General features: G+C 39.5%; 1 protein-coding gene across 6 annotated transcripts in view; it reads left to right on the forward strand.

Moving 5' to 3' along the window:
* The window catches only part of Fggy (FGGY carbohydrate kinase domain containing), a 377,144-nt gene that overhangs the window by 50,415 nt on the left and 298,754 nt on the right, over positions 1–27,975 (forward strand). For 5 of the 6 annotated variants that reach the window (XM_069987161.1, XM_069987164.1, XM_069987162.1 and 2 more), the window contains one exon: positions 13,595–13,683. The exons of the other annotated variant lie outside the window; for it this stretch is intronic. In XM_069987161.1, the coding sequence (XP_069843262.1) occupies positions 13,595–13,683 (89 nt within the window). The remainder of the gene's footprint in view (positions 1–13,594; positions 13,684–27,975) is intronic. 6 annotated transcript variants of the gene reach the window in all.

Here is a 27,975-nt window from a genome sequence, read left to right on the forward strand (position 1 = left end):
ATTATCTAGGATTGCAGGCATAAACCACCATCACCTGATTATTACTTTAAAATCTTTTTTTATTGTTGTTATTATTAGCGTGTTATACAGAAGGGTTACCATTGTATAAGTTAGGTAATGAGTACAATTCTTTTTGGACAAAGTCATCCCTTCCTTTGCTTTCCCCCAGTGTCTCCCTTCTGTCCCTACCCTTAAGTTACATAGTTCATTTTTTACATAGAATATACTGAATACTATGACTGTATATGTTTACCTTTTCCCCCTCCACTTCTGTGCCCACTTCCTGACCTCCCCCCCAAAAAAAGACAAAACTAAACAGCAAACCATAAAAGCAAAACCAAAAACCACCACCATCAGTGACAACATCAACAAAAACAAAAAACAAAAAAAGAGCCCCATGTTTCCATTTCCTGGAATTCCTTTCAATAAATAGTATCTTGAATGTTCAGAGGAGTTATGCCTTGATCCTGAGTAGCTAGGATTATGGGTGTGAGCCATTGTCACCGGGCCAGAAGTTTGAAATCTTTTTTTTTCTATTGACAATATTTTTAAATTAAGTAGTTATACAAAGAGGCTACAATTTCACAAGTCAGATTATGAGTACCATGCTTCTTGCTCAGTTTTATCCCTTCTATTGTTCTATTTCCCCCCTTCCCATCCCTACTCTCAAGTTACACATTGCAGTTTGAAATCTTGAAAGCCTTTAACTTGTGTGAGATATTTAATAGCTTCTAGTACTCTGGACCCTGTTTGGTAGGTTATCTACACATACACTGGGCTTTATTTGCTCTCTATATGGGCCTTTGTGTCCTGTATCTCATTTAATTTCTGTGAACGTCCTATAAGGAAGATGTTAGCTCTGTTGAGGAGTAGAGATCAAGTAGACAGCCTCGGTGATTCTGTGACCTCCTCTAATGCTGAAATGCACAACTGGGTTTTCTCCAAATGTTTTCTGAGGCCATTAAAAAAATTAAGTTTAAGTGATACTTAAGCTCCAATGAAGTGTCTCACTCAATATCAAGTATGCACTCTTCCCCAAGCCCAGGTTTTTTGGTTCTAAGAAATTAATTTAAAAAGGAGTTATCTTCAGGAGGGTAAGGATACCCTAGGCTACCCAATAAGACCCTGTCTCAAAAAACAAAACAAATCAAAAACAACCAAAACTCTACAAAACCAGAGTTGTAAAGGCTGTGATCAAACTTTAGCCTTTATTAAGCAAGGTTGTCATTGCTAGTCCACAGATGAGGTACCTAGGTAGAAAGAACCAGTTCTGTTTTCAAATTTCAAATCCTAGTGGCACTTACAAACTATAGAATACAAAGTTATGAGAGTTTTTAAAGTTTAGATTTCCAAAGTTAGAGTTAAAGAGTAGGCACTATTTCCCTCCGCATATGAATTCCAACCCATGAGTTGTTTTGCTTTATCCCAACACATTGTGGTTACCCCTTAAAGAGCTGGCCTCTTCTTCCTTGCATACCCGTAAATATGTATAGCTGGAAAGAATAAGTGAAAAACTGAAGTAGTTCCTTATCTCTTCTGTACCCTGGAACCTTGCAGCTAAGACCTCACTCAAAGCTTGCTTCTGTGCATTGAGCAGCGGCCAGTCTGCTGGTTGAATGATGAAGTGATTCAGGGATTTCTGTAAAGACCAGCCTGTCTCTGAGACCTCACTTCATGAAGAAGCTATGAATTAGGTGAAACCTGTGAGTGATCTCAGCTCTGCAAAGAAGTCTGATCTCAACTCAATGATCTTGTCATTACCTATTCCCTTCCCCCTCAAAAACCTGCACCAGTCTAGCTCCTCAGCGTTGTAATCTCAAAGCCCTGTGTCCTTTGGCTCAAATGTACAAAAAAGGGGAAATCAGAAGGAATTCATGAGCTGCATGAATAAATGGCTGTACCCTACCTGGCCTCTGTTTCTCATTATAGTTTTGCTAAAGGATCTGAACTGTATCACAGACAGACATTTTTCCTAGCAATGCTCCATGTGTAGAGTGTTGGCACTTACCCAAGTAAAGCAAAGCAAGCAATTAGGTAATAAGATCTTGCTCATTTGACCAATTATTCATAACTTTATTAATAATGAAGAATTTGTTTTTCTATCATTATTTTTATTATTATTACTTGACCACTGATTAATGAAGGTTTTTTTGGTCCTGGACTAACACCGGTCTGTGTTTATGGTATTTGGAGACAGCTGGTGCTGCTGGCCTCTGGAGCCCTTTTTGCGTGCTGGCATTGTGTGAACCTCAGAGAAAACTGAAAGAATCAAGGACCAGAATGAAGCCTCCTTTGGCTGCCTTGGCAAGTGGCCTTGTGGTCTGACCTTGGCTGGGGGTCAGAGACAAGCCCACGGACCTGGAAGAGAGAGTGAATCATTGTAGAGGTATTCATTGAGCACCTCCCATGTCCTGGGAAGCAGTGAACAAACAGTGGCGTAGGGATATTGGGTTTAGTATTCAAGTGGCCAAAGTTTTTCCCTAGACACTGTGCTAGACACTACACTGTCTGCATGATTTGGGCAGTTTATTCCATTATAGTCCTTAGTTTCTTGAAGTGTTATGTATCGGAAAGTATTTAGTAAGTTGTAGAGTGCTTGGGATTTATTTTCAAATGATTATGTTCACTGCCTCTTAGCCTGCCCTGTTCCCTACCACCCCTCCCCCCCAAAGGTTGATATTTAGAAAGAAAACTAGTGAAATGTGCTTTTGATATATGTATCATTTGATTTGGTTAAGTAATCCAACAGGGAAAGGAAGTGGAATTCACACTGTTTAAGGATAGGCACTTTTAAAACATTGTGTTAATCTTTATGGACAAGCTGGAGAAGAAGATACACATACACATAATTTATATATGCTATTTTAGTAGCTTAAATATTGCTTCGTTTGTAATTAAGCTTCTTAACACCACATAATGAAGACTTGCAAAAAAAGTGTTGCTGTTTTTGGTTAAATTAAGTTAGAAATGCTCATTAATAAGCAGTATTCCATGTGACTATCCCAGAAATTTCTTTAAACCATCTGACAATAACAACTGTGTTTGAATATTAACTTTATTTGGAATATATTGGCATACATTTGAATTAAAGTTCAGAGTTTTGCAAAATAAGCCCTAGTTTAAAAAAATTATCTTACTTCAACTAATTTAGAAAAACTTTCCTTTCCTGAGACAATAATAAAGGTGTGTTGGCTTTCCATTGCTGTAAAAATTCTTGAGATAAATTAATGTAAAAAAAAGAAAAAGTTTATTTAACCCACAGTTTTGGAGATTTCACTCCTCGTGTATATCAATAGGCAATACAAAACAGGGAATAGAGGAAACCTGTTCAAACATGGCTGTAGGCTGGGGAGAGGAGGAAAGGAGAAAAAGGAGCATTAGTGTACAAAGGGAGGGAGAGGGAAAAAGAGGGAGAGAGAAAGAAACTATGGGCCCAATTTCTTTTTAGACTGCAAGTTCCCACAGGTCTAACTTCTTCCCTTAGATCCAAGGTATATCAGGAAGAGTGTAACCTAAAGTTTTTTACCACCTTCCTGTAAGGACCATGAGCTATATGTGTCTTTTGGTGAATGTTATCCAAACCATAGTGGAAGAAAAGGAAGTCCTGAAGAAGTCATTGTAAAATATGTAAGCTTAACAGTGAAGAACAGCCTGTAAGTAACTTCTGGAGGTTGCTAAAATGAAGCTCAAGGAGTAGAACATAGATGCTTTATAAGATTCCTGTTTGAGCAGGTGAGAGTAGGTTGAGAGAGTTTCACCCCATGCAGTTTCTGTGTGATTGCTCTGAGGTTTTAGCCCAAATCTAATTCAAGCTGTGCTCTTTTTGTAGCTCAGAGACCAGAGGTTTTGGAAACCAGGCTTAGGGAGAGAGCAAGTCCATTCTGAAATGCCCTAAGCAGATGCTTCCAGATCAGTGCCAACTGTACTGTTAGGGTAGAAGATAATACAGGGTATTATCTTCATCAGCTAACATTCTTGGGTTGTTGGCTGTAAGAATGTGTGTCTCTTTTAGAAATTGTCTAAAACTATCTCAGTACCAATCACCTTATACTTCCTACTAGAGTTGTTAAGGACCTTCATTAATTCAACAAATATTTGCAAAAAATTTATCCAGGTATTTTGCTAAATATGGGGAATATACTGGTGAACAAAATAGAGTTGCTGTACACAAGTTGCTCCTATTCTCTATGAAGACAGGGATGAAAGTCACAGTTGCCTAAGTGTCATAGAAATTTGGATTACTCTAGAATTGTAGTGCTGAGTAGGGTAGGAGCTGGTAATGTGTCCACTGGTCAGTGGTGTGAGGTCATAATTAATTGGGATGTTGGAATTTGAGAAAGGCAGTCCAGTGGCAATATGAGGAAAGGAGACCCCTTATAGGATTGTGAGCACAGTAAGATGAGAGCTGAGAATGTGACAAGGAAGCTTAGTAGGTCAACAAGTTCCTTTGAGTCTCTTTTATCTATTCATTACTATTCACTATGAAATTATCTTTTGGGACACCATGAGATGGGACGCATTAGCCACAATGTGATAAAAGCCAGAAGCTATTTGCCATGAATTGTTTCTGACTCTCCTATCTCAAGGACTTAAACGTGAGAACTGTGGAGGAGCTTAGTGCTCACATGGCTGCAGTGTCCTTCCTGACCAGACAGACACTCCTTCTTCTAGTCATCTTAGCCCCCAAGAATAAAGCAGGGGATTAACTCTTTTTGTTCACAGGGATGGGATGAATACCACATACAGCCCTCCCACCTCTCCTTTTGGGGGTATGTGACTCAGAGACAGTGACATCAACCATGACTTCATCCTTCCAGAGGAAAGAAAGTGTGCAGACAGGCTAGTTTTCCCCCTCCCTTTCTCATCTTTTGTTTTGTGGATGACATTGTCATGGTCCTGCTATCATTTTCCACACATTTTTTTTTCTTTTTTGGCCATCCCTCTCACTTCCTTTTCTTATCTTGGTCATTTTAGTCATGCTTTATACTTAACCTATTCTTTCTTTTTTCCCCATCCTCTTTTGTTTCTTTGTTCATTTTTTGCTTTTGTCTTCTTCCTCCTCTTTTATTTTTCTTGTTTCATTTCCTCTTCTGCTCATCTTTCTCTTTTATCCTCGTTTTCTTTCTCTTCTCTTCTCTTCTTGGTAGTAATGTATATGGAAACTAGTCTCTGGTCTCCTGTTTCTGTCCTCTCTGAGATTACCATGAGGCGATTGCTATCTCAATAATCCTAAAACTGCCTTCACAAATTACCTTCTGTTCCAGGACTAATGATGGCTCCCATTCTTTTCTGAACTGAATGTCTAATAAAAATTCTGACTTACTTCTTACTCCATTCCAGCATATTTCTCTCAGACTGTCACCTGGTTCCATCTTGTTGGCTATGAGGGCAGTTGGTTCTGCCTCTTGTACCATCAGGCAGCTGCTCCAGCTTGCACAGCCTTCTCCCCACATCCAGATCCCACACTGACTCCTGTCCTCTCCTTTCTGGACAAGGCAGAAAGAATCCATGGTTTGTAAATCAGGTAGTTTAGACCTTAAAGTTTTCTGTATTATTGATGCATTCCTCCTGAGTATTTTATATGCTCGGCTCTACCTAGCCAATAAAACTTGAGGGTTGGGACCAATATTTCATAACCAGCTCCAAGCTTACTCATTAGCCTTCACCTCTCAACAACAGCATACATAATCTCCACTTTTCCAAACTGACTGATCCAATGGCAGTTGTGGTAATTACAGCAGTTCATTTGTACTGTGGTGGCTTTTCACATCCTGTGCACCATCTCCAGAGCTGCATAACAGCTCTAATGCTTCCTTATAGCCATATGGCGTTGGGTAACCTACTTAATCACTCCTTATTCCAGTTTCCACATCCTATGATTTATTAAATGCTGTAGAAGTACCTATGTCTTAGAGTTGTTGAAGGATCAATTGACATATGTGTGAAATCATGTGGAGCACCATTCAGCATACAGCAAGTACTTCTGAAATGGTGGATTGATTGATTGATTTGACACTGTCTTTGAGCTTTTTGGCTCAAGGTGCTCTACTACTCCCACCACACTTCCACTTCTGTATTTCTTTTTTTTTTTTTTTTTTTTGTCAGTCGTGGGGCTTGAACTCTGGGCCTGGGCGTTGTCCCTTAGCTCTTCAGCTCAAGGCGAGCGCTCTACCACTTGAGCTACAGCGCCACTTCCGGTTTTCTGGTGGTTTTATTGGAGATAGGAGTCTCACGGTCTCTCCTGCCCGGGCTGGCTTTGAACCGTGATCCTCAGATCTCAGCCTCCTGAGTAGCTAGGATTACAGGCGTGAGCCACCAGCGCCCGGCTCTTTTTTTTTTTTAAGGGGTGAGTAGTTTTTAATAGAGATATGTTTCATGGGCTTTCCTACTCTGGCTGGCTTTGAACTGCAATCCTCAGATCTCAGCTTCTTGAATAGCTAGGATTATAGGCAGGAACAACTGGTACTTGGCTGATTACTATTTAAATGGTGGTTCTATCACCTCTTATTACTCACCTTAGATCAACTTGGTTTTCCTTACTTATGGATCCCTTCCTTCCTTCCTTCTTTTCTTCCTTCTTCCCTCCTTGCTTCCTCTTTTGCCCTTCCTCCCTCCCTTCTCTTCCACTCCCTTTCCTTCCCTTCCCCTCTTTTCCCTTCTCTTCTTTTCTATGATTTTTCTTCCACCTCTCTCTTCCCTTCCCCTCCCCTCCTGAGACAGACACTCTCCTCATTCCAGGCATCTCAAGACTAGGCTGGTCAGTTCCCCCCAGAATAAAGCAGTAAATTAACCCTTCCCCTCTCCTTCCCTCTTCTCCTCTCCTCCCCTTTCCCTTCCTTCTCTCCTTTATTTTTTTTCTTTCCTTATCATTTCTTTTCTTTTTGGACTGGTGTTTGAAGTCACTCACTAAAGCAAATGAGCCACTTTTGCAGTCCCTTTTGCTTTATTATTTTTACTTATAGTATTCCTTTGTTATTATTACTTATAGTATTAGTATTAATATGTAGGGTCTATAGTTTTTACCCAGAGTCTGTCTGGACCATGATCTTCTTACCTATGGGCTCCTGTGTAGTTAAGACCATAGATACAAGCCTCAGTACTTGGCTTATTGGTTGAGATGGGGTCTTGGTAAACTATTTTGCCCAGATTGGTTTTAGAACTTGATCCTTTCAGTCTCTGCTCTGAGGTATGTGGAATTACTGACAGGAGCCACTTTAAAAATAACCTTAAAATAACTTTTGGCATTTATGTTGTTTCTGACCAGTAATTAACTAATGTATATAGGTCTTACTTTGTCCATTTATAGAAATATTAAACTCATACCCCTCTGTACAGTATTTTCACAATAAAAATGTCTTACATCCCACATACTTTGAAAACTTTGCAAGATGTAATAATTTTTGTGCTCATGCTGGCTTATTCAAGGCAGACAAACAGTGAACAGTTAGGAGTCTCTAAGGCATATTTCATATTGTATCAATAAAGTGAGACTATGATCATTAAAAAAAAGAAATATTTAACTCATGATGTTGTTAGTTGGATTAACTCAAAGAGGTTCTATCTATTCAGGCATGCCTCCAGTAAATGCTAGTTTCCTCCATTATCCTTTTCTCAAATTATATGTGGCTACTACTATATTCACTAGTAAACTTACAGCTCTGGGTAAGGGACAGATTATTATTAATTTGTTGCTAGAGATAACATTAAATATTTTTCAATGAAATATTTATTGACAGTATAACAATATCTATCAACCCTAGCTTGTGATCAAGCATGTGCTAGGTATGATAGGGAAAGATGAAAGATAAAACCTCTACAAATCCTTGACAGAATATGCAAGTCATTCCTAGAAGGAATATTTCTATGAGTTTGGATGTGATGGATCCTCATAAAGAAGAGTTCTTAAGTCCTTGTCCTAGTGCTTGAGTTATGAAGGAAATGCTCATTTGTGACTCTATTTCCTGCCTAGCAGGACACAGCAGTGGAGCACTGCAAAGATGCATCCTTGAACAGCTAAGGCTGTACATACACCCCAAGTACGCCTTAAGAAATGCTAGTTTGGACTGTAAGAACACCCATCCATTATGGCTTCAGAATGAATAAACTTGGGGGAAGGGCCTTTGGGGAAAGAGAGAAGAAGGGGCATCCATGTGAGTCAGTTTGGAGCTGATACTGGGTTGTCCTCAGATGTCCCAAGGCGCTCATTTGATGGAGCACTTTTCCTGTCGAAGCCCCCATCTCCATTGGTGCTTGGCAGCCATTCAGCGGTGCTGTGCTGACCCAGGAGCCCACGCCAGGAAGTGAATGAATCCATTTTCCAATTAAAATGAAACCTCTCCAAAGGACCTGCTCACCCTTAGAGGAGAAATTTATCTTCCTGGCAGTCAGGCTTGGCTAGAATATGTCTCTTCTCCTGAAACAGACTGAGAAAAGCCATTAACTTGAATGAAAAAGGAGAAACTGGGACAGTTCTTATTCACAACCTCATTAATTTATCCATTCATCCCTTATTTTCATTTCCACAAACTCTTATTTAGCTGCTATATATGCTCATTCATTCATTTATTCATTCATTCACCTAACATTACTCATCGTCTATATATCAGATATAATGCTGATCCTAGGAATAGAAAAATTAGAAAAAAGTACCCAGCAGTTTCTGCCTTTGAGGACCTTTCAGTCTAATGAAAGAGACAGACAAATGGGATCAGATAGCTCTTTGGGAGTACAGTGACGGGGATGTTCATGAAGTTTTATAGGTTATACCAAAGAAGCATTGACTTCAGCCTTAGTTAAGTCTAGGGCAAATTCATAGAGTAAAACCAGACTCAATTCCCAAGTGATGAGTAGATGTGCACACACACACATACATACACACACACACACACACACACACACACACAGCACCACCACCACCACACACACACACACACACACACACACACACACACACACACACGCACACACACATACACATATTGACACACAAACACCCTTGTTGGTTTTATTACCCTGGAGTGCCTTGACTTATTAGTGGGATAAAGAGATGTGAAGTCTTCATGAATTTTCTGGGAGTTTATATTAGAAGAATGATTGGATGTAAGATGTAAGGAAACAGAAGACAAAACAGAAGATGACTCTTTTGGACATAGAAAACAAAGAGGAGTAACCTGAGGGAAGGTAATAGATTCTGTCTGACTTGTTGAATGAGAGGTATAATGGGACCATCCAGGAGCTGCATCTCAGAAGAGAGCTTGGGAGATTGGATGTTGACTGGAATTGAATCATGGGAGTGATTGGGATTTCCTGGTGAGCATATGAACAAAGAGCAAATCATCTGTCTCAGGCACAAACCCTGGAGAGATCCACATTTGAAGACCCACCAAAGAAAAGCAGCTAGTGAAGGAGGCAGAAAAGAAGTGATGAAATTGATGTGAACATATCCAAGAGAATGATCCTTCACTTTTCTGCTTGTAAATACCTTTTGCTTCCTTGTCTGTTCCAAGATTCCTGGCCATTTCCAAGGCCTCTTTACATGAGGACTCCCTCCCATAGACAGTGCCCCAACAAGGAGCCATGGTTATATTATGGCCTTATCCTCCGATCCTCTTGGACTTCATGCATTTTTATGCTTTACAGAAGCAGAAATCTAAACTAGCACTGGCCTGGGCTTTAGAAGTAAAAGTTTGTCTGACTGACTTTCCAATTATCTACCACCTGGTACTGGAACAATTACAGCTCCTTTCTGAGTGTTATTTTGTTAATCTGCAAGGTGAGGTTTATGATTTCTTGCCTTTCCTGCCTCAAGGATTTGTACAGCTCAGATGAGATCATACCTGTCAAGTGGTTTTGAAAAATATGAAGGTCTGTAGCAGTAATGACTGAACCTTGTAGACTGATTTCATTTTTATGCTCACAGCATCCTTTGAGATAGATGCTAGTTGGGAGGCAGTTGAGGAAAATGGGTTTTGGAGAAACTAGTTTTCCTAAAGCTCCCTAGGTTCAGAAATAAAGAGGACAACAAACTCAGAGCTGCCAGAGCCTAAAGTTCTTGGACTCATTTCTCCCATATTCTACCTGTGTTTTCCTGCTATGCTTCATGGCAAAGTCAGCTTTGCTGAGTCTGTGAGTTGTTATGCAGATGATAATGCTCTTCTAGTTAGGAAATCAACTGTAGTGCAGATTATAAATTCATCGTTCTGTATAGTAACAGGCAGACAGAGGAGAAGGGAATGTATATGAATCTAACTTTTGAAAATGAATTGTGCAATGGAATCATTTCATTTTACAAATAAATTATACGATGGCACAGTTGAACAAATCCTTTGCTAATGGGAATAATCTGTCTTGTCAGTTCAGGCTTTTGTGGCTTCAGTGTCTTTCCCAGCAGTGTCGTATTTATTTGACTTGACCTTTAGGCTTCAGCTCAAGTGTCTCCTCCATGATGCCTCTTGTAACTTCTCGAGCCCCAAAGTTCTTTTCTTTCTCAGCACTCTGTCTGTGATTACTCATTAGAGATAGATATATAGCCACACACAAAATATGATAGTTATGAAACTGCTTCACCAAATCTTGGTATCAGACTCATTACATTATTGTCATACGTCATATTTCTAATTACTTTTCATTGGTGAACATTTTTCTAGTTCCTTTATAACTTTCTTTTGAAAGTCCTGGCCTTTAAATTAATTTTATATTGCCTAAAGCTTTTTATTTTTCCCCATGAGTTAGACTTGTCTTTTGCCTTCCAGAAATTTGTCATTTTTTATGTGGATTTAGGCACATGAATATATAATTCACTTACAGCATGGAATGGGGACATTTTCAGTAAAGGTAATACCTGAGCTGAATTTGAGACTTAGAGAAGGTTGGTAAAGGGAGGGGTAGGAAAGTAAATCCAAGAAAAGGTACAAGGCTGAACAAAAGCGTGGAAACACAAAAAGAAAACTATGAGTTGAGAGGGTCTAAAGAAATGAGATGAAAGCAAAATGTAGTGTTAGCATTTCTGGACATGGGATATTAGCCCAGAAAAACATTATCATGATAATGGCCAAGTTGGAACCAGGTTCGTAAGAGGCCTAAAAACCATTTTAAGGAATGAAAATGTGATTCCAGGTCACAAGAATGTGTTGAAACATTTTAAACAAAGGAATGAAACAATAAGTCATAGTGTTTAGAAAGATGGCCCTTATCTAGAAGCATAGACCTGAGTGAATGTATCTGCTTTGAAACATCTTTAATATCTGGTCTTAGTCTCTATGGGTGGGAGTTTGAAACTTTAAAAATGTTTTATTCACTCTGGAACATTCCTAGTTGGGGCCCATTCTATACTTTCAGTATCATTTTTCTTTTAAGGATGACATTGAGGATTAAGTTTCTTGCTGAGATATTTTTCCTCTCTGGAATTTCAGCCTAATTGAAAGTCCTGAACATCAAGTAAGGATGTAGGTTTGCTTTTTCTTGGATAGTTGTTCTGAAAACCAACACTATGAGTACTTAGAAGGTACCAGTAGGATTCTTTTTACTGGGGAATCGAGGCATTCTGTTTCTTCTCTCTATTCACTGATAACTACAGATAGCCTGGACAGAATCTCTTTGCAATAGAACACTTTGATGATCCTTCTTTGGGAATCACCATTTTCTCATGGTGTTCTTAGACCCTGGTGCCATTGCAGTTTCCACCTCATTTTCCCTATTTGCTTCCTGTGTCTAAAAGTAGCAGAAATCTCACAGCTTCATGGAACATTGCATTGGGTGGGAAAGGGTGAAGGTGCCTTTTTTCTGCCCAGAGGTTGGCAGGGCAGCTGTTGCCTGGACTGGCCTTGAATCTTGGATGTAATCGCTCTGTCCCCACCCTCTGCTGAGCCCTGCAGCTGTGTGAGCTTTGAGTAGTAGCCTCCTCCCATGAAGTACTGTGGTTTTTATGAAGTAATAAGAGATTTAGAAAGGGGGTGGAGGGGAAGAAAGCTCTTTTCTTTGGTTACTTTCAAGCCAGGGGATTGCTTAGCTCAAAGGATTGTTATTGGAATGCAGAAACCTTGAGTGCCAAGTCAATTCACCCCAAGTCATTGCTGATTATTTCTTTTTCCTTTTTTTTTTGTTGAAAAGATTCATTTTTGTTAGTTGCTTGGTAACTGGGAGACAGAAAAACTTAACTCATTCAGTACAGAGCTCTCCTCGTTTGCATTGGTTTAAGCTATCACATGATGAGATGCATACAAAGTTTGTATGTGTTTAAGACATGCTGCATGTTCTCTAACACGTATTCTGTTTGTACATGGAGGATGGGTTAGGGCTACAGAAATTTAGCGATTTGCTCAAGATTGATGTTGGAATCTCTGCACTGTGTTTGGAAGGTCTTGTTTGTTTCTTCTCTGCTGTCAAGAATGGCAGTAGTTTTCATCATCTTGTTTCCAGAGGCCCAAACCTACAGCTTCTGTAGTATTAACGGCTTCAGGGTGGTCGCTGTGGTACCACATGGGAAGAGCACTCAGGTTACAGCAGAAACTCGGGATGACTTGGGTGGAAGCTGTTGGAACTTGACTCTCATTTTCTACATCCTTAACAGGAGTATTACAGCTACTTGAGAATCATGCTGAGAATCATGTGAGGTCATATGAATGGGAAACATTGTAAGCTGTGGAGAAAATAAGAGGACAATCACTACCTTCTGATATAGGCCCAAGGGTTAGAAGAACAGAATTAATTTGATAAAATTAAAGCTGTTGATTTGGGAGCATACTTCCTAGGGAAGTATGGCAGTTTATGGCTTTTGTGAGTCATATAGCTCAGTGGAAGAACATTCTCAGACAGCCAGCATCTCAAAGCCAGGGGCAGGCTTCTCAGACATGTGTCCTGTCACCCAAACTCTTTCCCTTTCCCTTTCCCTTTGCTGACTGGTCTCCAGGGAAAACCCATGGTCTTCCTAGACCATGTATGCTCTTAAGAAAAGTTCTTCTCTAACATGTTGTATCTGATTCCTCATCCTTATTGGGTGGTTGACTGAGGTCTCTGGCTTTGATGGATGGAGATGATATGGCTGCAGGAAGAAATGCTTCTTGGTTCCTCATTGCTACTACCACCAGGAGGTCTCATTTTGTCAAAAGCCCTAATGGTCTCTTTTAGAAATGATATATTCAGATTCCATCATCCACTGTGGCCAATCTGTTTGGCTGCAGGGTAGACACATTCATTATGCAAGGTCTTCAGTGATCCTACATCTAACAAACCTGTGCTTTGCTTAGTATAACTCCCCTCTCATTTATAGCTGTTCAGTGTTACTATCTTACTTTATGTTTGAAACATATGCTCACATTCACAGGGAAGATGGAGTGCTTTCTCCCCTTTCTGGTTGGCAAACAGGAATAAAAGAGAAATTATGGTCATTTTTTGGAAGGATCAATACTTACAATTTTTGTCTTTCCTATATAAGTACTGCTTTTTTATATAAAAAAATCATACTCTCTAAACCCTTGAACAGATGTTTTCATGGATATTATTGGCTGTGTTTTTATTTTGAAAATCATGAAACATTATTGAAAGAGGAGAGGGCTAGAGAAAAGAAATTGATTCTAATATATATTTAATTTGGCAGAACTTAAGAGAGACTTGCTGGGATAAGGCGGGACATTTCTTTGATCTCCCAGACTTCTTATCATGGAAGGCAACAGGTGTCACAGCACGGTATGTTAATTACAAGTTGAATTTTATTTATGCTCTTCCATTCTCCATGTCTGTATATATATATATTGCTTTCTTAACTCTCTTTGACTAGACGTACTGTTTTTACATCTGCATGTGATTTTGCATACTTGAAACATCTTGAATCTATCTTCGACCTCCACCATACATGCTCAAACACTATGAGGCTTGGAATGTGGGTACCCAGTTTGAAGACCATTCATTAAAACTGGATACATTTGAAGGAGATATGAAATATTCAGAGTGAAATTTTTCTTTTTTTTCTTTTTCCTGCAAACACTTCTTGCATGGTGAATAAAAGAAAAAAAGAAAACATATATTTCTTTGAAATTAGGACAGGAGATGTATTTTTTTAAGGAAGCTGATTTTAACTGGATGTGATATGAACTTATTTTGTTTTTTTTTTTTGTTTGGGTTTTTTTTTTTTGTACCAGTAATGGGGCTTGAACTCACAGCCTCGTGATGATCTAACTTGGCTCTTTTTGGCCCAGGGCAGTCAGTTGGTGTACTACTTGAGATACAGCTTCACTGCTGGTTTTATATATATATATATATATATATATATATATATATATATATATATATATATATATATATATATATATATTTCAACAAATATTTTTCATTATAATGTTAAAATTTAGTATGTGCTACATGAGAGAGATTTTACTGAATACTCTCTAAGTGTGGAATTGTGGCTGTTAATGAACAGAGTGGTTGTGTCTGTGGGTATACATAGAGCACTTGGCATGAAACTCTAATTATGGCAATTCTGTTCTCTTGACTGAATTTCAGGGGATCCCCAAGGGTGAGGTCTTCTCAACCTGAGAAAGATTTAGAATGTGGGTCACCCACAAATATGTAAGGATCAGTTCCCAGAGAACAGAGGAACCTACATACATTTATACAGACAATCGTGTACAAATTAGAGAGGCAGGTGTTGTGTCTTAGAGTCAGTATCTTCTGAGGGGTCAGATCCTCCCCATTTTCCTTGCTTAACCTCAGGGGTAGTGGGACTAACAGTACCAGCCCCCCTGTGCTCTCTCCATCTGTCCTGTCTTGTAGGGTTGGGATCTTTGCTCCTGGTGAGTTGATAAGGGTGTGATAGTTCAGCACAATGGGCTTCCAGAAAGAGATAGGAAAGGATGCATTTCACAGGCACTTCATTTGTCATGCCATTCCCCTCTCCCCACTGCCCTTTGCATCAAAATTCACTAGCCCAAATCTCAGGGTGGGGGACATCCATGAGATGGCTTCAGTAAACTTTTTCTGATTACCCCTCTCAGGAAAGAAGACTCTGGAGGTGAGGTCCTAACTTTGCCCTATACAGTATAATTAGTCACCATTACAGTTTTCTCCACTGGGAAGGAGAGGGCAGTGTGTGACTGAAGACCTTATCTTGTGGATTCTTCTTTTGGTTGATATTGTCTAAAGTTACTTCTGAGAGGACTTTACTATAGAGTAGTCTCTATCCTTCCTGCCTTCCTGCCTTCCTTTGTCATTGTCTCCTTCTTTTCTTCCCTCTCCTCCTTTCTCTCCCTTCCCCTTCCCTCTCCTCTCCCCTTTCTTTTCCTTTCCTCTCCCCTCCCCTCTCCATTCTCCTCTCTCCCCTCCTCTCCTCTCCTGTCCTTTACTCCCTTCCTCTTCCCTCCCCTCTCTCCTGTACTCTCTCCTCCCTTCTTCTCCCCTCCCCTTCCCTCTTCTCTCCCCTTCCTCTCCTTTCCCCTCTCCCCTCTCCTGTCTCCTACTCTCCCTTCCCCTCCTCTCCCCTCCTCTCCTCTCCTCTCCTGTCCCCTCCCCTCCCTTCCCTTCCCCTCTTCTCCCCTCCCCCTTTCTATTAAGTAAATATTAGATCATTTTAGCCAAATAGACTTCTTAATCAAAGCAACAGGGGCTGGGAAGGTGGCTCAGTGGTAGACTACTTGCCTTGCATGCATGAGGCCCTGGGTTCAATTCCTCAGCACCACATAAGCAGAAAAAGCTGGAAGTGGTGCTGTGGCTCAAGTGGTAGAGTGCTAGCCTTGAGCAGAAGAGCTGAGGGAGAGTGCCACGACTGACAAAAAAAAAACAAAAAACAAAAACAAAAGTATTCAAAGCAACACTACTAGGATCCTGAATGACTTACAAATCTTGGGGACTCTTTACATTAATGTAAAGTTGGAGGAAGAGCTGTCTTTCTTTCCCACTGCTTTTACTTAGTTCCTATTTTTTTTTTCTGATGGCTCTGAATGTTGTATTATCTCATTTCCTGAGATAGTGTATTTTGACAACCCAGTATGGGCTTTTAGAGGGCATCCCTGGTTCATTTGGACCTAATGAAATGACATGCATACATTTACCTACATTATGGAGTCACATTGTGATTTGTGTTCCTTAATCATTGTGTGCCTGTGCACATGTCTCTGAGGCTCACTCTCCTGTATCATGGGAATTGTATACCTACCTGAAAGCTTGTTGTAAGGAACAAGCCTGACTATAATCATCGTGAGTCATTCATTCAAAATACAGATCTTCTGGGCTTGTAGTTCTCAGTCCACTGAATCAAAATCCCCATAGGAGACCTAATAAATATCCCTATGACAAGTAAATCTGGATAACACAAGGCAGAATATACATGAAAGTAGTACTGACACTGAGGTATTCCATACCTGTGAGCGATTAGTATTAGAAAGGCCCAATGAATTTGGCCAGTTTATAGTTGAAAGGCTTCTTCTTGATTTCTCAGATATACTTGGCATCTTCTATCCCTGCCTGTGATAGTCTCAGACTCTGAGGAAGCAGAAAGTATATTCCTCAGAAATGTTTTATTAGCCATCTGGTCATCCCTGCCATATTTTATTGGCTCTGCTTCTTATTGTTCATGACTTGTTCTGTTTTCATTACTACCAATTAATAAGCTCCCTTTCCCCACCTGGCCCATAGTTAGGAGCGAGTTCATAGCTTTCAGTTTTCTTCTCCAGAGCAGAGCCTGTGGATGTTCAGCAAAAGGCACCAAATTCTTTTCTTTTTTTTTTTTTTTTTGCGGGTCATGGGGTCTGAACTCTGGGCCTGGGCGCTGTCCCTCAGCTCTTCAGCTCAAGGCTAGCACTCTACCACCTGAGCCACAGCGCCACTTCTGGCTTTTTTTTTGCTTATGTGATGCTGAGGAATCGAACCCAAGGCCTCATGCATGCAAGGCAAGCACTCTACCACTGAGCCACCTTCCCAGCCCCCACCAAACTCATTTTGCAAAAGTGTTTGCCCTCTTCTTGAGCCCTCCTGCAGCTTGCATTTTGCATTCTTCTCTTCAGTTCTTTACTTAATATCTTAGTCCTGTAGCCTTTTTCTGTTTCATTTGCATAATGTAGATGAAAGAGGAACCCCTCAGAGCTTTCTTGACTGATGACAATAGAAAAGCTTCTCACACAGTGCCATAGAAAAATGTTGAAGGAATTAGCTATTTTATTTTATTTCCTTTCTTCACAACTTTTGGCAAGAAATCTTTACACTAAGTTTCTGGCATTGTAGAAAGAGAAAAATCCTTGTGGTTAGACTGACCAAGACTCAGTCTCCATCCATGTGCTACCTTCAGGAATCTGGAGAAAATAATTTATATCCTCAAGCCTCATTTTCTCCCTTTTGAGTCCTCTCAGTGTTCATATTAGAAGCACTGTGCATAAGTATGTGGCACATACTATTTGAATAATAAAGGCTTTAACAAGACTTCAGAGTCTGTTCCATCTTCTAGAATAAGGGAATTGAGAGTCTGAAGTGGAATGCACCAAGGCCAAAAAAACTTTGGGCAATAGGACAGGAACTTGGCATACTCTGGGCCAAGGAGAGGCTCAGATTTGGTGTTCATTTGGCTCTTACATGTGATTGTTTTGGGTGGCTTTGGTGAAATCAATGCCAAAAGGTTAGAGGGTGTTTTTCTTTTTCTTTCTGTTATTCTAATAGAGACTAAGAAGTGATTGGATTTCACCTGACTTACAGCTTTCAAACTTGTTTTTGGCAGTGACAGTGTAAGAATTCCTCTTCTTTCTTTCTCCTTTCCTCCTCTTCCTTTCTTCTTCCCTCCCTGCTCTCTCATTCTTTCTTTCCCTCTCTTTGTTTCTTTCCTTCTTTCTTCTCTCTTCTCTTCTTTCCTGCCATTTCTTGTCTCTTCTTCCTCCTCCTCTTCCTTCTTCCTACTGATCTTACTCCCTCTCTCTCTCTTGTTTTTTTTTTTTTTTTTAATGTCCCTCTCCTCTTTATTGTTGTTCTCAACCTCCAAAATATGGCAGCTACTTTTGTTTATCTGGGTCAGTGAGAAAATACAGAAATTACAGAAATTAATTACTGTTATTCTTAATGACAGTGGTAATGATCATTTATTGAGTGTCTTCCTTTTATCTGTGCTAGGCATATTGGCAAATATTAACTGTATTAATCCCCAATAACCATCCATAGAGCAGGTGGTATTATTAGCATTTTGCAATTCAAGCACAATGCTGAAAGCTTTAGTAATTTACCATGTTCTAGCTGTTGAGGGGGTAATTATTCAGAACATGAGAAATGATTAGTCAAAAGCTTAGGATATATGAGGCCCTGATTCAGTCCCAAGAACCAGTGTGTGTGTGTGTGTGTGTGTGTGTGTGTGTGAGAGAGAGAGAGAGAGAGAGAGAGAGAGAGAGAGAGAGAGAGAGAGAGAGAGAGAGAGAGAGAGAGAGAGAGAACAAATGAGTGAATGAGAAAGAGAGAGAGGGGTGAAATATTAGGTTAAATTAGTTTATGTTAACAGCTTTTTAGAAATTAAATTATTATAATTATCAATAGATTCATCTTTAAGCAAGCAAGTATAAATAGAGAGCATGACAATTAACTGAATGGATAGATGAAAACGTGACTGTTGCTTCAGAAATTCTGGATGTTTTTGTAACACTGAGATCTGAGAGAACTTTCTCCTCTGTTATCAAAGTTGACTAGTTGTATAAAGTATTTAAAAGCACTTTCTATTAAATTTTCTAATAAACAAAAGTAATTTCTACTTTCTATTTCATCCAGAAAGTTTTTTTCATATAATAGAAGAGAATGCTTATATGCTTGAAATTGAGTTTCTTCAGTATAGCATACTTGCCATAATTAATGGCCTAATATTGCTATTTTATCATTATCTGAACTGCATACTTGATTCCAATTTCCCTAGTTTTTACCTAATAATCTTTCTCTGCTCTAGGATCTCATCATGGATATATTATATCTACCCATATCTCATTGTATTTTACAGGGTTGCACACTGTAATTCACACTCTCAGTGTGAATTACCGCTGTTGATGTGGCTCTGATGACTTAGCTGAGATCTTGTTTGTCAAGTGTCTCCACTCTAAATTGGTCCTCCCATCCTGGCCCCTTCTAATCTGTATTCTTTGGAAGGAAGTCATTCTGCACAGCCCACAGTTAAGGACCAGAGAGTTATGCTTCAATTCCTTGAGGGTGGAATTGGTACATGTTTTTCTGAAATATTCTGTTTGTGACACTGCCTTTGTCTAGTTTAGTTATTTTTATGGATTTGGATTAACAACTTGATGCTCACACTTCTTAGATAGAAGAGAATTTGGTTTAGAGGTTATGTGTTAGCATTTCTGAGACATTTGGATAGCATATGGGAAAACAGAGCTGAACTTTCTAAAACCTCAGGTTCATTTTCTCTGTCTTATTATATTTTATATTTATGCATTTTTATTTATATTTTCCTCCATTACAATGTAGTGTTGCTTCTCAGCAAATGTTCTTTCTCCTACTTTAAAGGGAGGAAATTAGGGCTTTTAGAAAACTGTAATCTTGGGATTGAGAAGGGGGCTCAAAGGTAGAGTGCTTGCCTTGCATGTATGAGGCCCCGGGTTTGATTCCTCAGTACCACATAAGCAGAAAAAGCTGGAAATTGTATTGTGGCTCAAGTGGTAGAGTGCTAGCCTTGAGCTGAAGAGCTGAGGGACAACACCCAGGCCCAGAGTTCAGGCCCCATGACCAACAAAAACAAAAAAACAAAAATAAACTGTAATCGGGGCTGGGAAGGTGGCTCAGTGGTAGAGCTCTTGCCTTGCATTCCTGAGGCCCTGGGTTCGATTCCTCAGCACCACATAAGGAAAAAGAAAAAAGCCGGAAGTGGCGCTGTGGCTCAAGTGGTAGAACATTAGCCTTGAGCTCTAAAGCTGAGGGACAGTGCCCAGGCCCAGAGTTCAGGCCCCACGACCGGACCCCCCAAAAAAAATAAACTGTAATCCTTTTGAAAATAACCATTTTAATTTTTTTCCCTCTGCATATTATTGTGCTATTATTTTTCCAGTGATGATTTATGAATCCATCAGGAGTTGGTTATTGGCCTGGTCATTTTCTAATTTCAATTTCTAGGTTCTCAATAGTAATAGCATTTGACTTGTGCATTCTATTTTTGGAATCTCAAACAGTAGCACTCTTCCCACATTTTTTCTTTTTTTTTTTTAAATGGGAAATCTTTGTACAATATATTTTTCAACTTGCTATGTTACTGGGGTTTTTGCTATCAACACATATTATCTGATAATACTTATACAATATTCTATTCTACTAGTATAATGTGCTTATATGAATTCTGCCAAAATTTTAGGCTTCAATGCAATTGCTGTAATTTGGAACTTGAATATCCCCAAAGGCTTTTGTGCTCTGTTTGGTCTCCAGCCTGTGGTGCTGTTTGAAGGTAGTAAAACCTCTAGGAGATACAGCCTCATGGAGAACAGTCACTGAGGATGTGCCCTGGAGAGGAAGATTGGAAGGCTTGCGCCTTTTCCTCTCTTTCTTTCCCCTCAGTACTCATAAGGTGAAGGGTTTCTTCTGCTATGTGCCTCTGCTTCCAACATGATGTTCAGAATTTCCACAGACCCTAAAGCACTATGGTTTAAGTGATCATGAACTGACGCTACTGAACCTGAGCCCAAACAAGCCTTTCTTCCTCAAAAACAGATTTTTAAATATTTTGTTACAGAACTTAAAAGTTGCCTAACGCCAATATCTTATTTTAATTTGCATCTTTGATATTAACTATAATGTAATCACTCTAGGATACCTACGTTCTCCTATTTAATTACAGTCCCATTTATCACCCTTAGAGTAATAAATACTAATCTTTATAAAATGCATCTCAGGTATCCTAGTAAGGGATCAGAATGCCCCTTCTCTTCTTTGCCATATGTGTTCTGATTGATAGAAGCTACCTACAAATCATATGGGCAAATGGGGAATGAAATGCTATTCTGGCATCTCAGAAATTACACTTTCGCAGCTAACAAGTAGAGCTTAGGTATCCTGAGTGATTAATGCAGTTGAGTTGATGTAAGCATCATCTTCATGTTCAGCGTTTGTATGCGTATGTGGATGTAGGGCAGGTAGGAAGACCACATTCAGGACCTTATTCTGTGATCTGAATGCCAGTATGTGCAGGCGAGCTTACTCCACAGCAAGGGAACACCAAACCCACTGCAATTGGGTATAGAAAATGACAAGAGCTTGTTGTTGCTCTAGGCAGCACCATCTTGTCTTCAACACCTGGACCCTTAAAATGTGGTGTAATCGAGTCCATTTGCTCAATGAACAGATGGATTTTCCCTATCCACTTGGAGAAAATTAAGTAAGAGGATGGGGCACAAAGTCAACTGTGTAAGCTCTGGTGCCACTCTGAGTGCAGACATCAACTTGGGCAGAAATCTCTTCCTCCTTGAGGCCAAGGTAGCAGCATGAGAACAAGGGAGATACTTGCACACTAATATCTGACCCTGGGGCTTGCCGCAGTCCACATTCTTTCCTCATCTCTTCTCCTCCTGATCCTCTGTCTCAGTTACTATCAAGAAAAGACTTGGTTTATACCACAAGAGCTTTACTGAGAACTAACTCATGCACTATACAGTTTTGGTATGTTAATTATTTTTTAGTAAGTGTACTAATTGATAGAGGTATATAAAATGTATCACCTCAAATTTGCCATTTTAACTATTTCAAGTATGCAATTCAATGGCACTGATCATGTCCAAAGTGTTTCATAACTATCATTATATCTATTTCCAAAATTTATTTATGACCTCAAACTCTTCTTATTGAGCAATAGCTCTCCAACCCCACTTTCTACTTCCTGCTACATCTAATCCCCTTTCTGTCTATTACGAATGTGCCTATTCTAGATGTCTCATCTAAGTAGAATTATACAGTGTTGGTTCATGTATTATATTTTCAAGGTTTATCCATATTGCAGCATGTGGATAATTTCCTCCCTTTTTATGGCTCAGTAATATTTCACTGTACACACATACTACATTTGCCTATCCATTCATCTGTTCGATGCTCCCATTATTTGTATATTTCTGCTACTGGGAACAATGTTGCAATGAACATTGGTGTCTTAGTTGTTTTCTGCTGTTCCCATTGTTTGTATCTGTTATGATGTTCCATTGTTTCTGTCTTTTGGCTATTGAAATAATGCCACAATGAACATTGGTGTCTTTCTGTTGCTCTAATAAAATACCGAGACTGGATAATCTGTAAAGAAGAGAAGCTAATTTGGTTCACAGCTTACATCTTCTCAGCTTCTGATAAGAATAATATCAAATCATGTGTAGAAAAATACAAGCATGAGGGAGAAAGTGTAGTGACTGACTCTCTTTATAAGTACCAACTTTCTTGGTAACTAGCCCAGTCCCTTAAAACCTAGTCTAAAGAGAGGTAACCCAGAATTTTGAGAAAGACATTGATCAAGATTGATGCCTCATCAGGTGCTGGTGGCTCATGCCTATAATCCTAACTACTCAAAAGGCTGAGATCTGAGAATCACGGTTCAAAACCAGCCTGGGCAAGGAAAGTCTGTGAGGCTCTTAAAATGCCATTTGACCACCAGAATGTGGAAGTGGTACTGTGGCTCAAGTGGTAGAGTACTCTCCTTGAGCTGAAGAGCTGAGGGACAGTGCCCAGGCCCAGAGTTCAAGCCCCACAATCAAGAAAAAAGAAACAAAAAAACACAAAACAAAAACAAAAAACAAGATTGATGCCTGTATGATCTAATCACTTCCCACTAGCTCCTACTTTTTTTGTTTTTGTTTTTGTTTTTATTCCCTGAGCCCTGTCACTGAGAATTTTTGCTCAAGGCTAGTGCTCTACCACTTGAGCCACAGTTCTACTTCTGGCTGTTGTTTTGCTGGTAATTATTTGGATATAAGAGTCTCACTGACTTTTTTGCCCAGGCTGGCTTCTAACTGCAATCCTCAGAGCTCAGCCTTCTGAGTATCTAGGCTAACAGGTGTGAGTCACCAGTACCTGGCTAGCTCCTGCTTCTTAAAGGCCCTGTCATCTCTCAGTCCAGACATGCTGGGGACCAAGCTTCTAGCATATGAACTCTTGTGGGAAAAACCATAGCAATAGAATATAAGAATCTGTTCAAGTTTCTGTTCTCAGTTCTTTTGGGTAAAATTTGAAAATGGAATTGCTGGTTCATATGGTAATTCTCTGTTTAGCTTTTAAGGAATCACCCAAGTTTTTCCATAGCAGCTATATCACTTAGTATTCCTACCAGTATATGAGAGTTTCCATTTCTTCATATCCCTGCCAATGCGTTTCTTTCCTTTCCTTTTTTAAAATTATAGTCATTGCAGCAGGTGTAAATTGGTTTCTCATTATGGTTTAATAGTTGGCCTTTTTAAATGTTAGCATTCTCTGAATAAAGGTGAAATGGACTGATTTATATCCTTCTAGACACAAAATTTCTTGGTTAGGCCTCTGTGGAAACATCTTGATGAGGATTCCTCAGGTACTTTCATAAAATTTTCTTTTTCTAGGGAAAAAAAGCAGAATTATTCTTAATGTGCTTGATAATAAAGCATGTTGATTTGCATTGCTTTATGATTGTATTACAGGCTGACTTCTCAGAACAGCATTGCATAAAATGAATCTCACAGGTTCTAGGAAGAATGATTCAGTGCTTTTTTAATCAGCTTATTTTTCAGAGTTGTTAATATTGTCTTGAGAAATAATCTGTAAATATAATATTCTTGTGCCCTCATGTTTGTCAAAGAAGAGTATTACTTATTCTTTACAGAGGAATTATAACCTTAACTCATCACTGATGAATAATAGACATAATAGAAATTTCAAAAGTTGATTTCTTTTTTAGAAATAAATCCAGCTACATGTAATCTTCGGCTACTATTACGGCACCATATAGTCATTAAGGACATCAACTCTTTTGACATTTCTACTTTACTACTTCATTTCTACTTCAGCTCTTACTTCATTTTCAAGGTCACCTCATAGTCCAAAATGCTCTGGAGCCCCATGATAAAGTCTACATTCCATGTAGCAGGAAGCAGGAAGGTCCAGGAAAACAAACACAGTGCCACACCTCTGAGCTAGCTTTGTATCAATGACCTTCTTAGAAGGTAGTTTTTGTGCTTGTTTGTCATTGACATACTCTTGGGTTTCTGTGTACAAAATGTGGTCTGGAAAAAGCTGGATCCTTTACTATCCAAATACACTTGTAGTTCCCTTACTATTAAGAGAAGGTGGAGAGGTGATGGGAGACAGGTAAAAGAGACTGGAAAAATGATCATTTCTTAGTAAATTAAGCTGACAGTGTCCCAGATACTATTTTGTAACCTTTCTGTGATTGGAGAAAGAGATAGGAGCGTACAGACAGTGGACATAAGGTTGGTGATAAAGCTGGAAGCCACTGTAGCTTCTGATTTCTGTCATTCATTCATGTAGTCATTCACTGATTCTTCACAAACATAGTAACAGTGAACTTATGAGATACCTCTCTCCGATCTAGCAGAAGGCAGGCTTATGCTTTATAAGTCCATATAAAAGCTAGAGCCAAAGCTGGGTGCAGGTGGTTCACACCTGTAACCCTAGCTATATAGGAGGCTGATATCGAGGATTTCATTTTAAAGTCAGCCCAGGCAGGAAAGTTACTGAGACTCTTATCTCTAATTAATCACAAAAAGTCTGGAAGTATAGCTGTGGCTGAAGTGATAGAGTGCTAGCCTTGAGCAAAAAAGCTCAGTGACAGCATTCAGGCCCTGAGTTTAAGCCCCATACACACACAAAGCTGGACCCCAACAGTCAAACAGTCCTTTGCTTAGAGAGTTGTCTCTGATACTTTCCACTTGGGTGAAATTTGGGAAGATAATTAATTTCTGTCGGTTCATTTTCTCTGAGCAAATGCAGGACAAAAATGACATGGACTTGCTTTGTGAAGAAAATGAAACACTATGGGTAGGACCTCTGGATGGTTTCTGGGACATTGGTAAACAAGAAGTACTGTGTGTACATTTGGCTATTTATCCAAGATTGAATATATTGTTTATTTACTTTGCTTTTATTAGAGCAGTCAAAAATGATTGGTAGTTTATTATCTACAAGCTTTAGTAGTATGTTTTTAAAAAAGAATGTTTGGGTTTTAGGATTCTAAAAGAAGACAATCTATGACCAGACATATACATTTAATATGCATTAAGATGTTAAAATACTGTCTGCATTATTATTATTTTTTTTTTTGGTGTGTTGGTAGAAGTAACTATAGCTCTTCACAACATTTACCCACCTTTCCACCAAGATGAGGAAGCCTCAAAATTTTTTTTTTTTTTTTTTTGGGTCCGGTCGTGGGGCCTGAACTCTGGGCCTGGGCACTGTCCCTCAGCTCTTCAGCTCAAGGCTAGCGCTCTACCACTTGAGCCACAGCGCCACTTCCGGCTTTTTTCTTTTTGCTTATGTGGTGCTGAGGATCGAACCCACGGCCTCCGGCATGCAAGGCAAGCGCTCTACCACTGAGCCACCTTCCCAGCCCTCAAATTCTTTAATATATAAAACCACATATTCTTTATTTCATATATAGAAATCAATGCTGGGTTTTTGTGCTTCAGAATGCACTATCACAGAAAGCACAAATATACATCTTCGAGGGACTTTTCATTTTCTTCACAATGTATCCTGAACATCTTTTGAAATCTGAGTGCCTTAAAGGAAAAGATTTCTAAAAGAAGTATCTGAGATAGCTATCTAGCATTGCCAAGAACCATTATACAACAAACCAAAAGAATCTGGCAGTTATTCTGCTAAGTCTGGTTTTAGTGTAGCACCTCCTCCTTGGTGGTTGAGGTCTTAGCTCTTAGTGTTTGTTAAATTTAAGGTGAGCTCAAACTCTGTTAAATAGCTTGCAGATGGGTGGAAAGGATGGACTGTTCAGAAACTAAATAAACCTTTTTAGTGCTTTATTCTCCTGCTGGTCCTCTTCAGTTTGGGGATTGTATCTTGGCAGTAATCAGATTCCCAATGAGACATGGAGTGAGAGTCACCCAGAGCATTTTGGAGCTATAGTGGATATAAAGACATGAGTAAGTGCTGGGGAGATGTTAGGCTAGACCATTCAGAGGCTGAAGGTCCAGGGAGATTAAGAGAACCGACCAGGTTGGGTCAGTCAGGATAAGGGGATGAGGGCTGACATCAGTGTTTCTCATCCAAGTCTTTGGAGGCTCAGATTCTCAGGGCATGAGTCTTGCTGCTACCTTATCCTAACACTTCTTTGTCATAGCACTGACTATCTGTATCTTCATGCTGAGCCAATTTGGATAGAGGAAGTTTAAGGATCCTAACCTTTGGTCTGTGGAATCTGGGTGAAAATGTGTGATCTTGGTGATTATGACTTTCATCCTTTGTTCAGAGCTGCTAGTCTGAATACATTTGGTTTCTATGAACTTCTTTTCCAGCTCTCTGCTTCATACATCTAGACATGAATTTTGTATGCCTGAAAGATGATAGCCAGCATGACTGCAGGTTTCCAACTAAACAGCAATACTGTATAGCTTTTCCGTTCCTGAACAATTTTCTCAGAGACCTTGAATCACTCTTAGAATTTAATTCGATTCCTTCTTTTGGTATGGTAAAGTGAGAGTGATCTTTCCATTTGATTTCTCATTTACAAATAGATATGGTATATTCTCTATTGAAAATGCTTTGAAAATGTAAAAGGGGTATAAATTCAGATCTCATTTTCCGGGGAATATTACAGAAACCAGAAAGGTCTTACTCTGAGGGTGAAGCCAGTGGGAAGAGCTGGATCACCAGGGACCATCTTGCATCGTGCCTTGCTTAGGGGTTCCTTTCTTGACTCCAGGAAACCTCCCTTGCGATGGATGGGGTATCTCAGTCTTTGTGCATTCTTAAACTAGCATCCTCTGAATGGCTTTTCTGAATGTGTTGTCCTTATGGTTTGGGGTAGCATCTTGGAATCCATGATGCTGTAAGGGCTTTCATAGCTTGGAAGTACCCATGCTGTAAGATACAAGATACAGAAATGGTGTGGCCAGAAGCATACTTGTCTGGTAATTTTGGGCCCCTTTTTATCTGCAAAGTGCAGTAGTTGAATTGGGGTATCCAAGTAGCCCTTCCCAGGCCTAATGTTTGGGAGTTAATAGAATAAAAACCATAGTCTCCTCTTGAGCTCTCTTTTAAAACACATTTCTTTGAAAAAGAATTGTTAAGGCCTATCCTTAGAATCAGCCCTTTAGGATTGGGTTTAATGTTAAAATGCTGTTGTCTTCTCTTTGGTTTTTCTCTCTTAATTTCTACTTAATTATCTATTTTTTAAATCTCTTTTTTTTCTTATTTTCTTTTCTTCCTCTCTCTAAATTATTGTCAAAAGCCTTTGAAGAGAATTCTTACATGCTATTAAGATATTGCAGTCAGAGAGCTCTTTGTTCCCAAGTCATTTGGAAGATTGTTTTTCCTTTTGTTAAATATAAAAAATTGTCAACCTGTGTCATTAAAATGTGCCAAAAAACCTGCTTTAACCAATAAAAAATGTCAGCTCTCATTATTGCCCAGTTATTATTCTTTCAAAAGGCGAGCACTCTCTCTAGGCTTTCTAAATAATCTTCAGCTCATTTATCTTCCTGGTTTCCTTACATTTTGAACCATTCTGGGTGCATATGGGGGGGAGGGTGGCCTGTCTTTAAAAGAAATTAATGGGTTCCAAATGCCATTCAAACCTGTTTCCACCCTTCACCTCCTCCTCCCCTTCCCAGCCCTGCCTGCTAGAAGGTTTAAATTCTATATAAATATTGAGTTGGAGATAGTTTCTAAAGAGGTGTTTGGACTTTTAATTAGCACCGACAGCCTGTCTGCTTCAGATTTTGCTCTCTTGTCTCGCTGGAAGTCAGGTAGGTCAGTGTAGTGAGGGAGGAGGGAAGGCTCTGCTCTGGATGGCTTCCTGGAGGCTGGCCCTGGAGACACTGCACTGAGAGC

This window comes from Dipodomys merriami, unplaced genomic scaffold (genome assembly GCF_024711535.1).
Source record: "Dipodomys merriami isolate MVZ:Mamm:240054 unplaced genomic scaffold, mDipMer1.0.p SCAF_34, whole genome shotgun sequence".
NCBI classification, from domain to species: Eukaryota; Metazoa; Chordata; class Mammalia; order Rodentia; family Heteromyidae; genus Dipodomys; species Dipodomys merriami.